Source organism: Triplophysa rosa, linkage group LG19 (assembly GCF_024868665.1).
Source record: "Triplophysa rosa linkage group LG19, Trosa_1v2, whole genome shotgun sequence".
Lineage (NCBI taxonomy): Eukaryota > Metazoa > Chordata > Actinopteri > Cypriniformes > Nemacheilidae > Triplophysa > Triplophysa rosa.
The window spans coordinates 7,534,519-7,549,061 of NC_079908.1; the positions used below are offsets into that span (position 1 = coordinate 7,534,519).

Here is a 14,543-nt window from a genome sequence, read left to right on the forward strand (position 1 = left end):
AATAAAAGTTCGGAATGCTCTTTTATTTTTTCAGCGGCTGTAGATTATAGACAGTCTCATCTTAAAGTGATACTTCACCCAAAAATGAAAATTATGTCATCATTTACTCACCTTCGAGTTGTTCCAAATCTGTATACATTTCTTTGTTCTGATGAACACAGAGAAAGATGTTTACAAGAATGCTTATAATTTTGCCCCCCGTTGACTACCATAGTAGGAAAAAATACAATGGTAGTCAAAAGTGCCCCAGAACTGTTTGCTGTACATTCTTCAAAATGTCTTCTTTTGTGTTCAACAGAACCAAAAAAAATGATAATGTAAATTTTCCTACTAGCTCAACCGCTAGATGTCAATGTACCATACGGTTTCTTTAAATGCGTCACAACTACAGGACCCATTCAAAAAATGGTTTATTTAATAAAATGAACATACAACAAAATTCAACAAATCGTTTCTTTAATACAATTATTATACAGTAAAATAATAACACACATTAATATTAACATAAATTAGATCAAATATACATAGTTTTTAATAATATAATTATTAGACACTAGCCAAACACAAACCGGAAGTTAACTGGGGGTCAAGCGTGCACGCGTCCGATGATACGTTCTATACAACTACAATTATAATACCTTAGCTACTTTTTCAAATTGAAATATCTTTAAGATCATGCAAACTTCTTTGGGAAATGTAAATGTCTGGTTTTACTGTGTAACCAAAACAACAATTTGGCAGAAACTTACTGACCCAAAATGAATGAGATATTCGAGTGGGAGGTGATGGTGTGTCCAGAGTCACACATCTATTAGATGACCCTGTAACACAGAGGTCTGTTGCTAGGCACTAATGAATCATCATTAATCTTTGCTAATCTATGCATTTCTGACCACTTGGTCTTGGTACCCTGAAGCACTGAAAAGACAAAAATCCTGTATGTAAATTCTCAATTTGACCTTCTTGGCTCAGTGTAACACTTTTTTTAACAAAAGCTGCTGGAATTTGGGTCACACAGTCAAAACAGTTCTGAGAAATCTGCTCTCATGTTCAGCGATTGCCTGTACAGTCTTCAGTAAACTCTTTTGCATGTATCATTTAATGGTTATGCGTGAGGTCAGCGTCCAGGTCAAAGATTGTAGGTGCTAATGTGGGAATATTGTCTCTGTCTGTAGGTCTCGACCTGGGCATGTGTGTCCGAGCAGAAAGTGAGGAGAATAGTGATGGTCCGCAGTGTGAGGCCTGGTGTCATCTCAACACCTCCTCAGATAAGAGACGAGGTGTGAGGAGCACATGAGTGAACAGGGTCGCTAGACCGTCCTCGCTTAATGCAATTCTGCTCGATTAACCTTTTACACTGTGATAGAAAACATAAATATGAATGCAATTATCATATCACACTTAAGTTGTAAATAATTTACCGGAAGTACAAAACAACAAAGTTTACATTGTCTGCTTAGTGCTCACCTTGCTTCACCATATGTTGTGTTTTTCTTTCAGATTAGCAGAGGTGTGGTTGATTCAATCTCTATGTGATAAATACACATGCAATTCCAAACATGACAGTCAAAGAGATTTAATGGTGAGAAGACATAAATCAAATTAGGATTAAAGGGATAGTTCATCCAAAAATGAAAAAACCTCAGGTTGTTTCAAACCTGTATACATTTTTTTGTTTCAATGAACACAGAGAAATATATTTGGAAGAATGTTAGCAATTTTCAGTTCTGGGACATCATCCACTACCATAGTAGGAAAAACATATTGTATTTTTTTTGTTCTGTTGAACACATAATGAGATATTTTGAAGAATTTAGGAAAACAAAGAGTACTCGGGCACCTTTGACTATACCATTTAATTCTTCCTACTATGGTAGTCAATGATGTCCCGGAACTGAAAATTACTAACATTCTTCCAAATATCTTTCTCTGTGTTCATCGGAACAAAATCATTTATACAGGTATGAAATTACATAAGGGTGATTAAATGATGACAGAATTTTCATTTTTGAGTAAAATATCCCTTTAAATCGCTGATAAAAATGAGATGTTTCAGATCTATGCATTGTTGCACGAACAGAGAACCAACATCAGTGACATATTGTTGTAGATAAAATACTTTTAAAAATATGTCATTTCTTTAAAATGCTGAAAATATTTTTTTTTCTGATCCTTTGATTATCAAAATACATTTTTTAGACCAATATTCCTGGCCGAAAAATTGATGGATGGGATTTTTTGAATCTCACATTAGTTCCAAAGGAGTTGGGGGTGTAGGCGGAGAATAAAAATGGGTTGTCCCTTAGTGAATAGTGATAACTTTGAGCCTCGGCCAAACTGAAAATCTTTTCACTTTGAATCTACTGTAAAAAAATCCTGTTAATTTACATGGAAATTTAACAGCAAAATGCTGTTTTCGTTTAATAGCAGTATGTTACTGTTTTATACAGTGCATTGTGGGAAGACGTGTTCACTTCAGGTTAGTGGTCGAACAACCACAGTATGTCACTGTTATTTAACAGCATTATACCATATTTTCCTATCTGCGCCATTTTGGATTATCAGCATGAGGTACGTCTGCACCTTTATCTATGGTTGTAATATCTTTAAATTAAATGTTAGATCTTAAATATCCAGTGAAGTTTTTATTATTTAATAACATTTCCTGTTTTAATCAGGCAAAGTTTTTCTGAAAACAACGCTAAAATATGCTGGGTAGCGGAAAACTTCTGAAACAGTGAATGGGTAGCGTTAGCTAACAGGAGATTCAAATGCTCGTGACTAAAAGGTAAGAATTACCCTAAATTTAATCTAACCTGTACGTTTTACTAATATCTGTGTAAAAGATGAATCTGGAACGATCTAAATCAATTATTGTTTTTGTGTAGTTACACTTTTAATGTGCGCTTTCTGTCCATGTAGGTGAGAAATATTTTATATTGTCTGCAAATTCGCCTGATTTTTCGTGTTATCTTAAAATCCATTTAATATAGTATGTTACTCACTGATTTATTATAGATCAGTGATGCTATCAAGTATGTCTAAAAATACCGTTAAGTTATAAAGATTCGGTCAAGCTGTTGTAATACGTGCTGGTAAGCTTTCCGTGTGCATGCATTGATGGTAAGATACATTAAACAGTTAGTTTATTAAATATTTATGTTTTGGTAACTGGGTAGGCCTATATAAGTAAAATCCCTAATTATTGTCTGATTACTGTGCATGTGTCAATTTCAAAACCACTGCTGGCTTGATTGCCACCTATGTGACCAAAATATATATTTCTTTCCAAGGAGGAAGTCTAATGGCTCACTTTGCAGAGAAGCAAGAAAAAACATTATTCTTCAAAAAAATTTAAGTTTTTCTTCAAATTAATTGTGGTTGTTAGTTTTTATATGAACAAATGTGTGGGAATGCTTCAATCAAATATGACATATTTATTACTCATATGATTCGTATGACCATAGTTCTAATTCTAATTTTTATTTTAATGGAGAAATGATGTCTGTTTGTTTCGTCAACACAAGCAGGGTACCTTAAAACTCTAAAAAGGACACAAGGGCAACCATTAGCTTAAGACTTTTTTCTGGTGATTTTTTTGGTCCAAAAGCAGTCTGATTCCATTTACAGAGGTGGCCAAAATTATAAGAACACTAGTTTTTTTACCAGCTAAAAAATGGTTTTAAGTCAGTTATTTCTATCTTTCGCTGTAGTCTGTCAGTAGGAAATATCAGTTTACTAAAAGTATTCATTTTGCCATTAATTGTAATAATCCAGTGAGATTTTTGTTTGCACAAGGAGTCTGACAACAGCCAGTTCTTCACATAGAGATCTGATCTCATCATCATCATCATCATCATCCAGTCTGTCTGAAATGACATGAAGTACCAGAACAAACTAAGACAAAGTAAATCCAGAAGACCTGTGGCAATGTCTCCAAGATGCTTCAAGAAACATACCTTTTAACTGTTGTTTAACCTGCTTGTATGTTGTAAACCATGTTTTCATTTGTTTGTTAAAGTGAGAGTTCACCCAAAAATGAAAATTGTGTCATCATTTACTCACCCTCTTGTCATTGTAAACCTGTATAACTTTCTTTTTTTCTGCATAACACACAGGAAGACATTTTGAATAATGTTTCTTAACCGGCCCTCATTCACTTGCATTGGGTTTTTGTCCATACAATAGATGTGATTGGGTGTCGGCGCTGTTCTGTTACCAACTTGTGTTCTACAGAAGAAAGAAAGTCATAAAAGTTTGAAATAACCAGAGGGTGAGCTAATGATGACAGAATTTTTTTTTTTTTTTGACGAACTATCACTTTAAACCTTTTTGTTTTTTAATTGAATGATTTTTTATTAACTTTTTTCGTTTTAGGTTAGTGACATTGATTTGAAGCTACATTTGTATTTTATGTTAAGGCATTTATAATGCCTTACTGTGTCTTATTTGTTTTTGTTTAGTTGCTTTACGAAAGCCATTTTTGTATTTTTATACGTTATGGGTGCTTTTTTGTTGCACCAACAAACAAAGCATATAAAATCTGATGTTGAATAGGAATAAAGAAAAGATGAAAAAAGAATAAGTTGGCTTCATTGTTTTTTATCCACAAATATAAAATGCAGGGTATAATTGCATTACAATTAAAATTAGTTGACTAGTATGTAAATTAACAGCTGTATGCTGCTAAGTAACATTAGTATGCTGTTCTTAAAACAGTATCAGGCTGCTAAATAACAGTTGTATGCTGTAGCTAATAAAACAGTATCATGCTGTTAATTGAAATAACAGTAACCCGCTGTTATTTAACAGTATAAAGCTGGCAACCACAGCTGCCAGATTACCGTTTTTTTTGCAGGATAATTTTTTACAGTGTACGCTGGTATTTTAATCACTAAAATTAGGCCTAATTTCACTATAAAAAGTATATAGCTGTGATCATTTTTGTTTAATTCTGTGAACTACTTCTGTTTAATTCTGTGAAATATTTCTCCCAAATTTGAAATTAAAATATTGTTTGTATCTTATTTGCATTTATTTGCAGACAATGAAAACTGGAGAAAAAGGGCATCATAACAGAAAAGATGCTCTGTATTTTTTCAGACCTCAAATACAAACAAGACAACAAGTTCATATTTACTTTTAAGCAATACATCAGTCGTATTTGTACATGTATTTAGAAAAACTTTTTATTTGATATCCTTGATTTTTATCAGTTTTCATGCAGTTTTGTCATGCTGTCAGTCTTTCGCATTGCTGTTGGATGACTTTGTCACACCTCGGTTTGAGTTTGTCGAAATTTAACAGACACTGGACTGGAATGGACACAATACTTCTAGAGATGCTGATTAATTTAAAATTTGAAATGGTCTCTTAATTTTGGCTATATATAGACCGTTTCATCGGACTCTGACCCCAGTTAACTTCCGGTTTGTGTTTAATTTATATGATCATTTTACTGTATGATAATTGTATTGAATAAGAGATTTGCTGAATTTTCTTTTTATTAAATAAACAATTTGTTGAATGGGTCCTTTAGTTTTGACGCATTTAAACAAACCGTATGGTACAGTGACATCTAGCGGTTGAGATTGGTATCGCAGTCTTAATTCAAAATGTTGGAGAGACAAGTTTAGCCAAGTAGCGGTTCTTCTCGGTTTCTTTTTAATGTTATCAGAAATAATGTACAGGCACTCTATTGTTGGTGAATGTGTACCAAAAGTTAATCTGGGGCGTCACAAAAGTGCGCATGCGCAGGAACGTTTGTTTAAGTTGTTAAGATGAAACCGTCTACACACACACATAATAGGCATTATATACTTTATTATAGAGTACTCAACACATGGTATTCTTGCAAGTCTTGCCAATGATTAACTAGAGATACATTCAGATACATAATCAACCAATTGAAATAAGAATTTACAATAATAAGATCAGATTATCAGGCTATATCTGTGTTTAGGTGCTGGTGTGGGAACAGGGATGCAGGTCGTGGTGCGTGTCTTGTGTAACTGGGTGCCAGCAGACAGAGCAGAGGAAGGTGAGAGAAGTGTGTCCGAGGAGGTGTGGGGGCTGGTGTCTCCATACACACCTCCTCAAATGAGCTGAGGTGTGATGCTTATGTGAGAAAAACTGGGTCACTGAAACGAACACACTGACCATGAACATAGGTCATCCTCATAATGGAAGATTAATGTAAACATTTCATTTTCCTTTGGTTACTGTGGATACCAAAGTATGTCTGGATAAGGTAATATTTTATCATCTTCAGACTAGTTTCTGAATCCAATATGCAGTATCCCTTGGCCCACTGTGACACATGAGACACAAGAGAATCAAGGCTGTTTGATGCCCATGCAGAGGAAACTTTTGTTGCTCAGAGGTTGCTATTTCATAGCTTACAGGGTTTGATGGAGTTTTCTTTTATGCTTCATTTAAATATCAACTTCAGTCTCGGATATTTCTCATAAAATTGCATAGAAGAAATAAAAACAGAAACAAATGAGACAATTGTGTAGAATAAATGAATGTAGATTGTAGAGGTAAAATATTCTGGAAGATTTGATGAGGAATGTTCAAGTTCATATTGAAATCTTCAATAACATTGACTTTTAATTGCAGAATTGGCAAATCTGAGCTGAGTTTGTGACATTGTCAAGATCTCTTTTAAAATTATATAGGAGACTGTGAGATTTTTGGCTCTTCAGTAATCTCATTGATATCAAGTAGAAATATTAAATAGATCTTATCTGTGATTTGTCTTGTCTATGTGTGGTTCTGATTCGAAAACAGTATTGTCTACATATTTTGCTACTTTAAAATGCCTGAGATTCCTTAAAACTAAAAATAACAAAACACGAAAATACTTTTTAACTGATTTAAAAGAAGAAAAATCAATAGTTTCGATCCCAATACCAGCTTTGGGATTCTTCTATACCCTCATTTCTGTGAATGAAGGACCAGACATTTTATGCAACATGACCTGCATCTGCATCTATAATTCTTACTTAATTTAAATGTTACTTCATGTAAATTACGGTGTGCATAAGATTTAAAGGTGATCTTACTAAGGTTTCAAACAAAAGGAGTGCCCCCTGCTGGATGTTTTGCTATTGATTCACATGTGCACTAAGTAAGGCGTGTTCATACTTGTAGTTCGGTTCGTTTGGTTCTTTTGGTCCGGACCAAAAAATACAAAAATAACTTTAGTCCTGGTTCGCTTAGCGTTCACACTGGCATTTTAATAGCGAACCTAAATATTTCGAACCTAACAGCTTACGTGTAAAGTCGCAACGTGATTGGACAGCTTTTATGATTTATATTTTAAAACGGAACTTACTGGATATCCAAAACAATGCTGTGAGCTGGGTTATACATGCTCAGTGTATGCCTGCACATATGAGGGTATTTTTAGCAAGCCGGTAACTCGCGAAGACCTCATGAAGTGTTTAAAGCAGTCATAACAGCGCCAGGATTTCCTCCGTTACATGCGCAAGCACATATCTAATAAACACTCCTTTTATATGAACAAATCGCTTGATTTTCGGGTCGTATATTGTTATCACTTCCTGGTTTTGGTTCGGTTCGATGCCTTTGGTCCGTGTTGCGTTCATATTTCAATTAGTTTGAAAGTGGACCGAGACCCATCTTTTCAGCGGTCGCGAGCCGATTGTTTGGTGAGCACCAGGGTTCTGGCAGCGTTACACAAATGAACCACACTTACAGTTATTGCACCAGAGTTCGTTTCAATCGAACCAAACATGGCATATGTGAACACACCCTAAATGATGTATGTACATCTGGGTGGATCAGATTTGAATAAGAATATCGATGCCGATGTGGGAACACTGATGTCAGTTCTGGGACATGGAAAGAGGAGCTCGGAGAAATGGATCCGTGGAGGTGTGAGGACTGGTGCCTCCAGGCACACCTACTCAAATGAGCCGTGGCGTGATGCTTATGTAGACGTGAGAATGACTAGGTCACTGGAATAGAACAGAACTGGACACTCTGACCCTGAGCTGAGGTCATACGGTAAAAATTGTCATTTTAACCCAACTTAATAGAGAAACCAAATAAAGAGAAAAATGTAAGCTATCTTTTGGTGTAATTCACAGACCAATGAAAGAAAATAAAGCATATAAGAAATATGAATATCAGACATTATGGTTCCTTTCACGTGTGAAAGTCAATCAGACATTTTAATTACACTTTACACAAAAGTTTCATTCATTAACATTAGTTAATACATTACTAACATGAACTAACAATAAGCAAAATAATTCTTGCAGCATTGACTTTTGATAATTATAGAATCAATATAAATACAATTATTCATTGTAATGTATTGTAATAATCTGTGCGTTAACTGATGCTAACAGACTTTTGATGTTAAAAATGTATTTGCTAAATTAACATTAAGTAGGCCTTAGAACAGCTTTTGAAGTAGTTCAGTGTTGATTCATGTAGTTAACTCGTGCAAGTGTTACTGAAATTTCCACTCAAATCTTGTTAGAAAAAGGGACTGTTTCTGTCTTTTTTTTTTGCAACATGTAGGTAGGCCTACCATTTGTGTTTTATTCTAACTTTAATTCTATATTAAACATTTACACTTTGGTTCCAGGAGACACACACCAGTAGGTTATGAAATTGCACTAAGTAATTTGCCAGGGGTGAAACACAGGGCTATAAAGGCAATGATGCTTGTGATATAACAGTTAAACTATATGCAATTATAGTCCTTATACTGTAACAGTTTCACCAAAATCCATCTTTATTTTAACAGAAGGTTGTTAATTAAACTTAAAAACACAACATAGAGCTGATATTGCATTTTGACTGGTTTACATGTAAAGCAAGATTAATGTTTTGTTTTTAATACAGGTATATTTTGAAAGTAGGAAACAGAATACAAAAAAATGTATTAATATTTTACGATAAAAAAGTTTAAAAAGTACATATTATAATGTGTGTCAATTAGTTCTTGTTTTTTTTAGAATTATTTTCAAATAAATGAGCTCAAATTCATATTTTCTTGTTTCTTTGACTAGATAAATAAAATATAAATATAAAAATATTTATATCAATACAAAAAGGCAGGTTATGTCTTTTTAATGACACAATGCAGTTAAAAACAAAACATGATCAACAAAACCCTGATCTGCTTAAAAAGTATACAGCTGTATGTTTCTTCATTGTTTCTTTATCTTTAAACAGCATTGTGCTTCTTTCGCCAGTAAATCCAGAGCAAGAGTTGGTGAATCTGAAAAGGTTATGGAATTTCTTCTCAAATACTTCACTGCATTCAAAACATTCAATGATTAAGTCAATCTTGGCTTGAGGGAAGGGTTATGGGCTGGTCACCGCATTGTTAAAATATTTCAAAAACATATAACTTCATCATCATTCAAAACCAGTGGGACACACTGTTGCTTAAATGTAAATTATGACCAAAGCCAATTTTTGTCGTCAGCTAACATTTTGTGACATAGGCCTACTTATGTTTTAATACAAGCCATGTGAGTGTGTAGCATTTTATCCCGCATTTTAAAGAAAAACATAATGAATTGCAAATTTTGAGATTTGATAGCTATGGCGTACTCAGACTAATCATGATAATGTTGTTTTAAATTAAAGATTTGTGTTGACTAGCTTTAAAGAAAACACATTTGTCAGACATGTGGAGAAGAGGGCTGGTGATTACTGACATTCCTGACCATGGGGGAGAAGATTTTTTAAGAGCTCTTAGTGGCAGGGGGTTTCCAAGACTCTGAGATCAGCAAATGTTAAAACAGACTGGGACTAGACAGACCCCCATAAGCCAGAAGACTCCCAAATGAACAGAATAAACAACATGCCTCTTACTGCCACCCTCGATGCCATCTATCTATCTATCTATCTATCTATCTATCTATCTATCTATCTATCTATCTATCTATCTATCTATCTATCTATCTATCTATCTATCTATCTATCTATCTATCTCTCTCTCTCTCTCTCTCTCTCTCTCTCTCTCTCTCTGTCTCTGTCTCTGTCTCTGTCTCTCTCTCTCTCTCTCTCTCTCTATCATGTTTTAATTTATCTTTCTTTGCCGATCGTGCACTTGCTCGTCATCTGCTCAGTAATTAGATTAGTAACGCAAACACTTCAGTTTCATTAACGTTATTTGATGATCTCATCACGCGTTATCTCTAATGTTGAAGTAATAGCACGTCGCTATCTCGCGCTGTCCATTTGTGCCTTTTGCCTAACGCGGGTCAGTTTGCTGGCCCTGCAGGAGGTCCGCGTGACGCAGTCTCGCAAATTTGCTTCTCCAAATGGAGCAATGGAGTCCATCAAGCCCCCATTAGGACCTCATTAAATTCGCTTAGTGAGATTTTTTGCACCCTTCTTAACGGGCTGAGGTGCGAACGCGTGCTTTAGCACAAACAGCGCCCGAGGCGCTCTGACTGACCGGAGATCGGTTTTTAATTTGGGCGGTTTGGTGATTCTGGTATGTTTATGAGTTAAGAGCTGTCTTCAGATCGGTGGATGATGTCGGTTAGAAGCGATAGACGTTAGAAATGGAGAATAACACGTTTAAGCAGTCTACGTATAATGAGTTTTTGTTTTATTTTTGTCCTTTTGCTATTATACTGTAAAGAAAAGAAAAGTAGCCGGTAATTAAACTTACTTGCTGAAAAAAACAATAGAACCATGCCCAAAACACAATAGAAAATCTAATAGATTGAATGTTTATAATGGGAATTGTATTAGTTTTAATGGAAAATATAATGGTGTCTGGTATGTGATGGTTTCTTTTGGTGGTATTATCTTGAACATGGGAAGCAATAGAACACCATTAAATCATTTTGGAATAACGCCCAGAACACAACAAAAAAGGAATTTTGTAATGGTTTTAATGGAAAAGCTAATGGTTCATAATGGTATTTTAATGGAAACTAGTAGATGGTTTCTACTTTTTAGAAGACAATTGTGCTTTTTAAATAAATTATTACAGTGTTTAGGACGTATCCCTGCTGAAACAATCGAAAATATCACACATAGGTTCAATGGTTATAATGTGTCATAATGGGAGTTGTGGCAATTGGTTTTAATAGAAATTACGATGGTCTCTATACATATAAATAGCCTAACATAAATGATTTTTGTAATGTTTCAATGGTGAACGGCTCGTGGTTTTAATGATATTTAAATGCAACATTTAAAATTGGTATTTTTAGGGGGTTTTTTAGCATGGAAATTGCTGTCAATGTTTCATTGTTTCCAGTCTTAATTTAACGTAGCCTCAAAACATTATATATGGTCCCTCTCCTGTGTCTCCCCCCCATCGTCTTTCTCGCAGATGGTGTGCAAGTTTGCCCCTCTGTGTTGTTGCAATAACCTCGGGGTACCAGATTTCTCACCCTCACGCTGCGGCGCACTGTTTATACAACTGGAGAAGACTTCACACCAAAATGTCTATAGCAGCCTCTATCCCGATCATTTGGCAAACAGCACCACAGCCTCCCCAAACCCCCTCCTAAAAAAGCTGAAGTCATTTGGCATTGGCACCAGCGTTCTGCCTCCGCCCCTGCGGCTCCAACTTAATATAAACCCGGAGAGCGACTCCGCTTCATTCATTCACTTCACTGCGGAGGAAAGCGGCTCATCTTCCAGCAACAGGACCATCGCTCGGAGGGAGATCTTCCAAACCAGGACTATTTGGGACTATCAGCCCACGAAAACAGACATGAATTCTGTGTGTTTTGCCGCTCCTCTTTCTAACACAATGAAGATGCAGCAGCCAAACAGCAGGTGAGCCTTACCTACTCCATCTTTTCTGTTTGTTATGTAATATAATTTTATCAATGAGCTTTGGTAAATTACAAGTTAAAAGCACACAGGTAGCCTACAATAAACTGCGATATATTGTAACATGCACCTGAATGACGATGCGTATTAGCATATTAAAATAAAATGGTTTGTATGATCTTATTTGTGTGGTCGTAAATTTATGTAGGATATTACATTTTTGTGTGAAATGTTTGTCTATAATATTCGTACATTTTATTCGCAAGTTTTTTACGTGATCGTTTGATTGACACTGACCATGTTGCTCGTGTCTGTTTCACAGCCCAGCTTCCCTGTGGAGACCGTGGCTCGTGACCAGAAAGGATGCACAAACTGAATGCCGGAGAATGAAGCTGGCTTGTGTACGTTTTTTTCCCACCTTTGCGGTTGCAAATGGAATCTCAGCGTTATTGAAGTCAAAAAACACACAATTCATCAGTCCACAGCTAATAACAGCACCTGTGAGAATGTGCAATTTACACTATGTAAATTTGAATCTCAACAAAATGATATGGTGACTCATAGAGATCAATAAAGCCAGCAGCAGGTAACTTGAAAGCGTCAGACAGGCATGTGGTGAGCATTAGGCCCGCTACGCCCGAGCAGAAGGTGTGACCGTCAAGCTGTTTCATTGACACCGAGCCACGCATTGACGCATAGTAAGGCTGAGAGCAACTGCAGCACCAGAGACATTCTGCCATATGGCACCACTGTCCGAGTGTGAACGCTGAGCCTGTGCCCGGAGACGAGGTGTAGGGAAAAACAGCTCCCAGAGAGCAAGCGCACGCTTGCCAAGATTTAAGTAGACACCTCTAGGTTTGGGGAGGCAGTTGGAATCTGTTTCCCACAAACACTTTAGCCTGACACCCTCCATGTCACAGCTTTCGCATCCTGCCCTCGGTGTTATGCACCCACGAAGCTGGCAGGGATATCACCTCATAAACAGCGGACAGGAAGCGTTGTTTGACGGTTTGCGTTTTGTACATGTGGTCTTACACGTCTTTTCTCACTCTTTACAGCCTTACGCCAGGCCAGAAGTACACGGCAACACTGCAACAGATGGCAAAACGCAGTCTTTCCAGCACCCTGTCAGGTCAGTACTTTTATTTTGGTTGTGCAATGGTTTTGTTTTGCAATGTGATTTAATCCAAACCATTAAAGACTAATTATTTTCAAATAAGGCTTATTTTAATGGTGAAAACCTCATTTGCACCCAAGCGCTTGTGTGTTTTACGATTTTCAAATTGCTCGTTAATGTTAGTTTTGATGAAACATTATAATAACAGTGTTTTTTATTTGTGTTTTAGGCTTTACTGGCCCAGATCAAAGTCTTTTGACTACCTCTTCAGCGATGGCGAAGCTCTGCTCAGAAATTTCCCCGTGCAGGCCACCATCAACTTTTATGATGAGTCGGACAGCGAAGATGAGGAAGACAGCTGTGAGGACGATGAAGACAGCGACAATGAAGAGTGTCTTAAACTTAACGGACACTTCACCAGCTACAACTGAGTCTTCAAATTCATCCTTGTTTATATAACTGTACGGTTCTGTGATTTTAGGATGCTGAGAAGTTCACAAACTCAATATAGTCACTGGATAAAACCACTTTATATGCTCCCAGAGAAGTCAATGCATTAATAATTCAGTGTGTGGACATCTTTTTTTCTCTCAAAACAGAACAGATAAGTCTTGCATATAAGTAATTCTTGTTGGGAACAGCAAAGTGCATTCCCACATTGGGAAGTGTTGTTTCAGATGTATCTCAGGGTTCTTGCCTTTTCTTTTTTGTACATAAAAGTCTATTTGTATTCTATTATTCACATGCTTAACTTATGACTTTTGTGTATATATGTATTTATGCCAGATTTTCTACTTTTTTACTATTGGGTTAAAATAAAATCTATTTAAATGAGTGCAAACCTTGTATTTAGTTATTTTTTGGGCTTCAGATAAATGTCTTTTTTTAACTGACTCATGTTTCTTTGATGTTGTCAGACCCTATCTTTTGGCTAGAAGAGGGTCTGCTGTTTGTCCAGGTTTCAAAGAAAAGAGGTTTGATAAAGGACAATGACAATGTCCTCTTAAGAGAGTCTGAAGATTTGGAAAGTCACAATCAACAAATACCTAATTGGTTGGTTTTATTAGCTCTATGAATAGACAATTAAAAAAGTTTCCTATTGTTTAATGTTGTTAACAATATTAAAAAACACCTTTCTCAATTATGCTGCTCTGTTCTCTATATCTTTAACTCTGTTCCTGCTTGGAAACATAGTTTTGTATACTTTCTCATTTGTAGACTCGAAATGTTCAATGTTTACTTATTTGTAAGTCGCTTTGGATAACTGCACCTGTTAAAATAATAAATATAAATGAAAATTAACAGTTCCTTATAGAAAAAAAACATTAAAAAGGTACAGGCCCAGTTTCGCAGACAAGGTTTAGCTTAAGCCAGGACTATGCCTTAGTTAAATTAGGATGTTTAAGTCGCTTTTCTTAAAATACCTTAGATAAAAATATTACAAGTGTGCATGAGATAACAATGGATATTACAAATTTTAAGATATCAGGGCCATTTATTTTCAGTTAAGACAGCTCAAACTTTTATTTTAGTCTGGGACTAAGTCTTGTGCTGCCTTCATGTGCTCTCGGAAATTCGAAAATTCCATTTTAATGTTACTAAATCCAGATGTTACTTCCGGGTTGAAGTGGGA

At 35.8% G+C, this 14,543-nt stretch overlaps 1 protein-coding gene across 1 annotated transcript; it reads left to right on the forward strand.

Annotated features, from left to right (window-relative positions):
• Positions 1-11,636: 11,636 nt before the first annotated feature.
• ripply1 (ripply transcriptional repressor 1) lies at positions 11,637-14,001 on the forward strand. The gene is made up of 4 exons (XM_057360730.1): positions 11,637-11,796; positions 12,116-12,194; positions 12,852-12,925; positions 13,140-14,001. Exons 1-4 carry the CDS (start codon positions 11,732-11,734, stop codon positions 13,339-13,341), a joined length of 420 nt encoding a protein of 139 aa, XP_057216713.1. The 5' UTR covers positions 11,637-11,731; the 3' UTR covers positions 13,342-14,001.
• Positions 14,002-14,543: the final 542 nt, after the last annotated feature.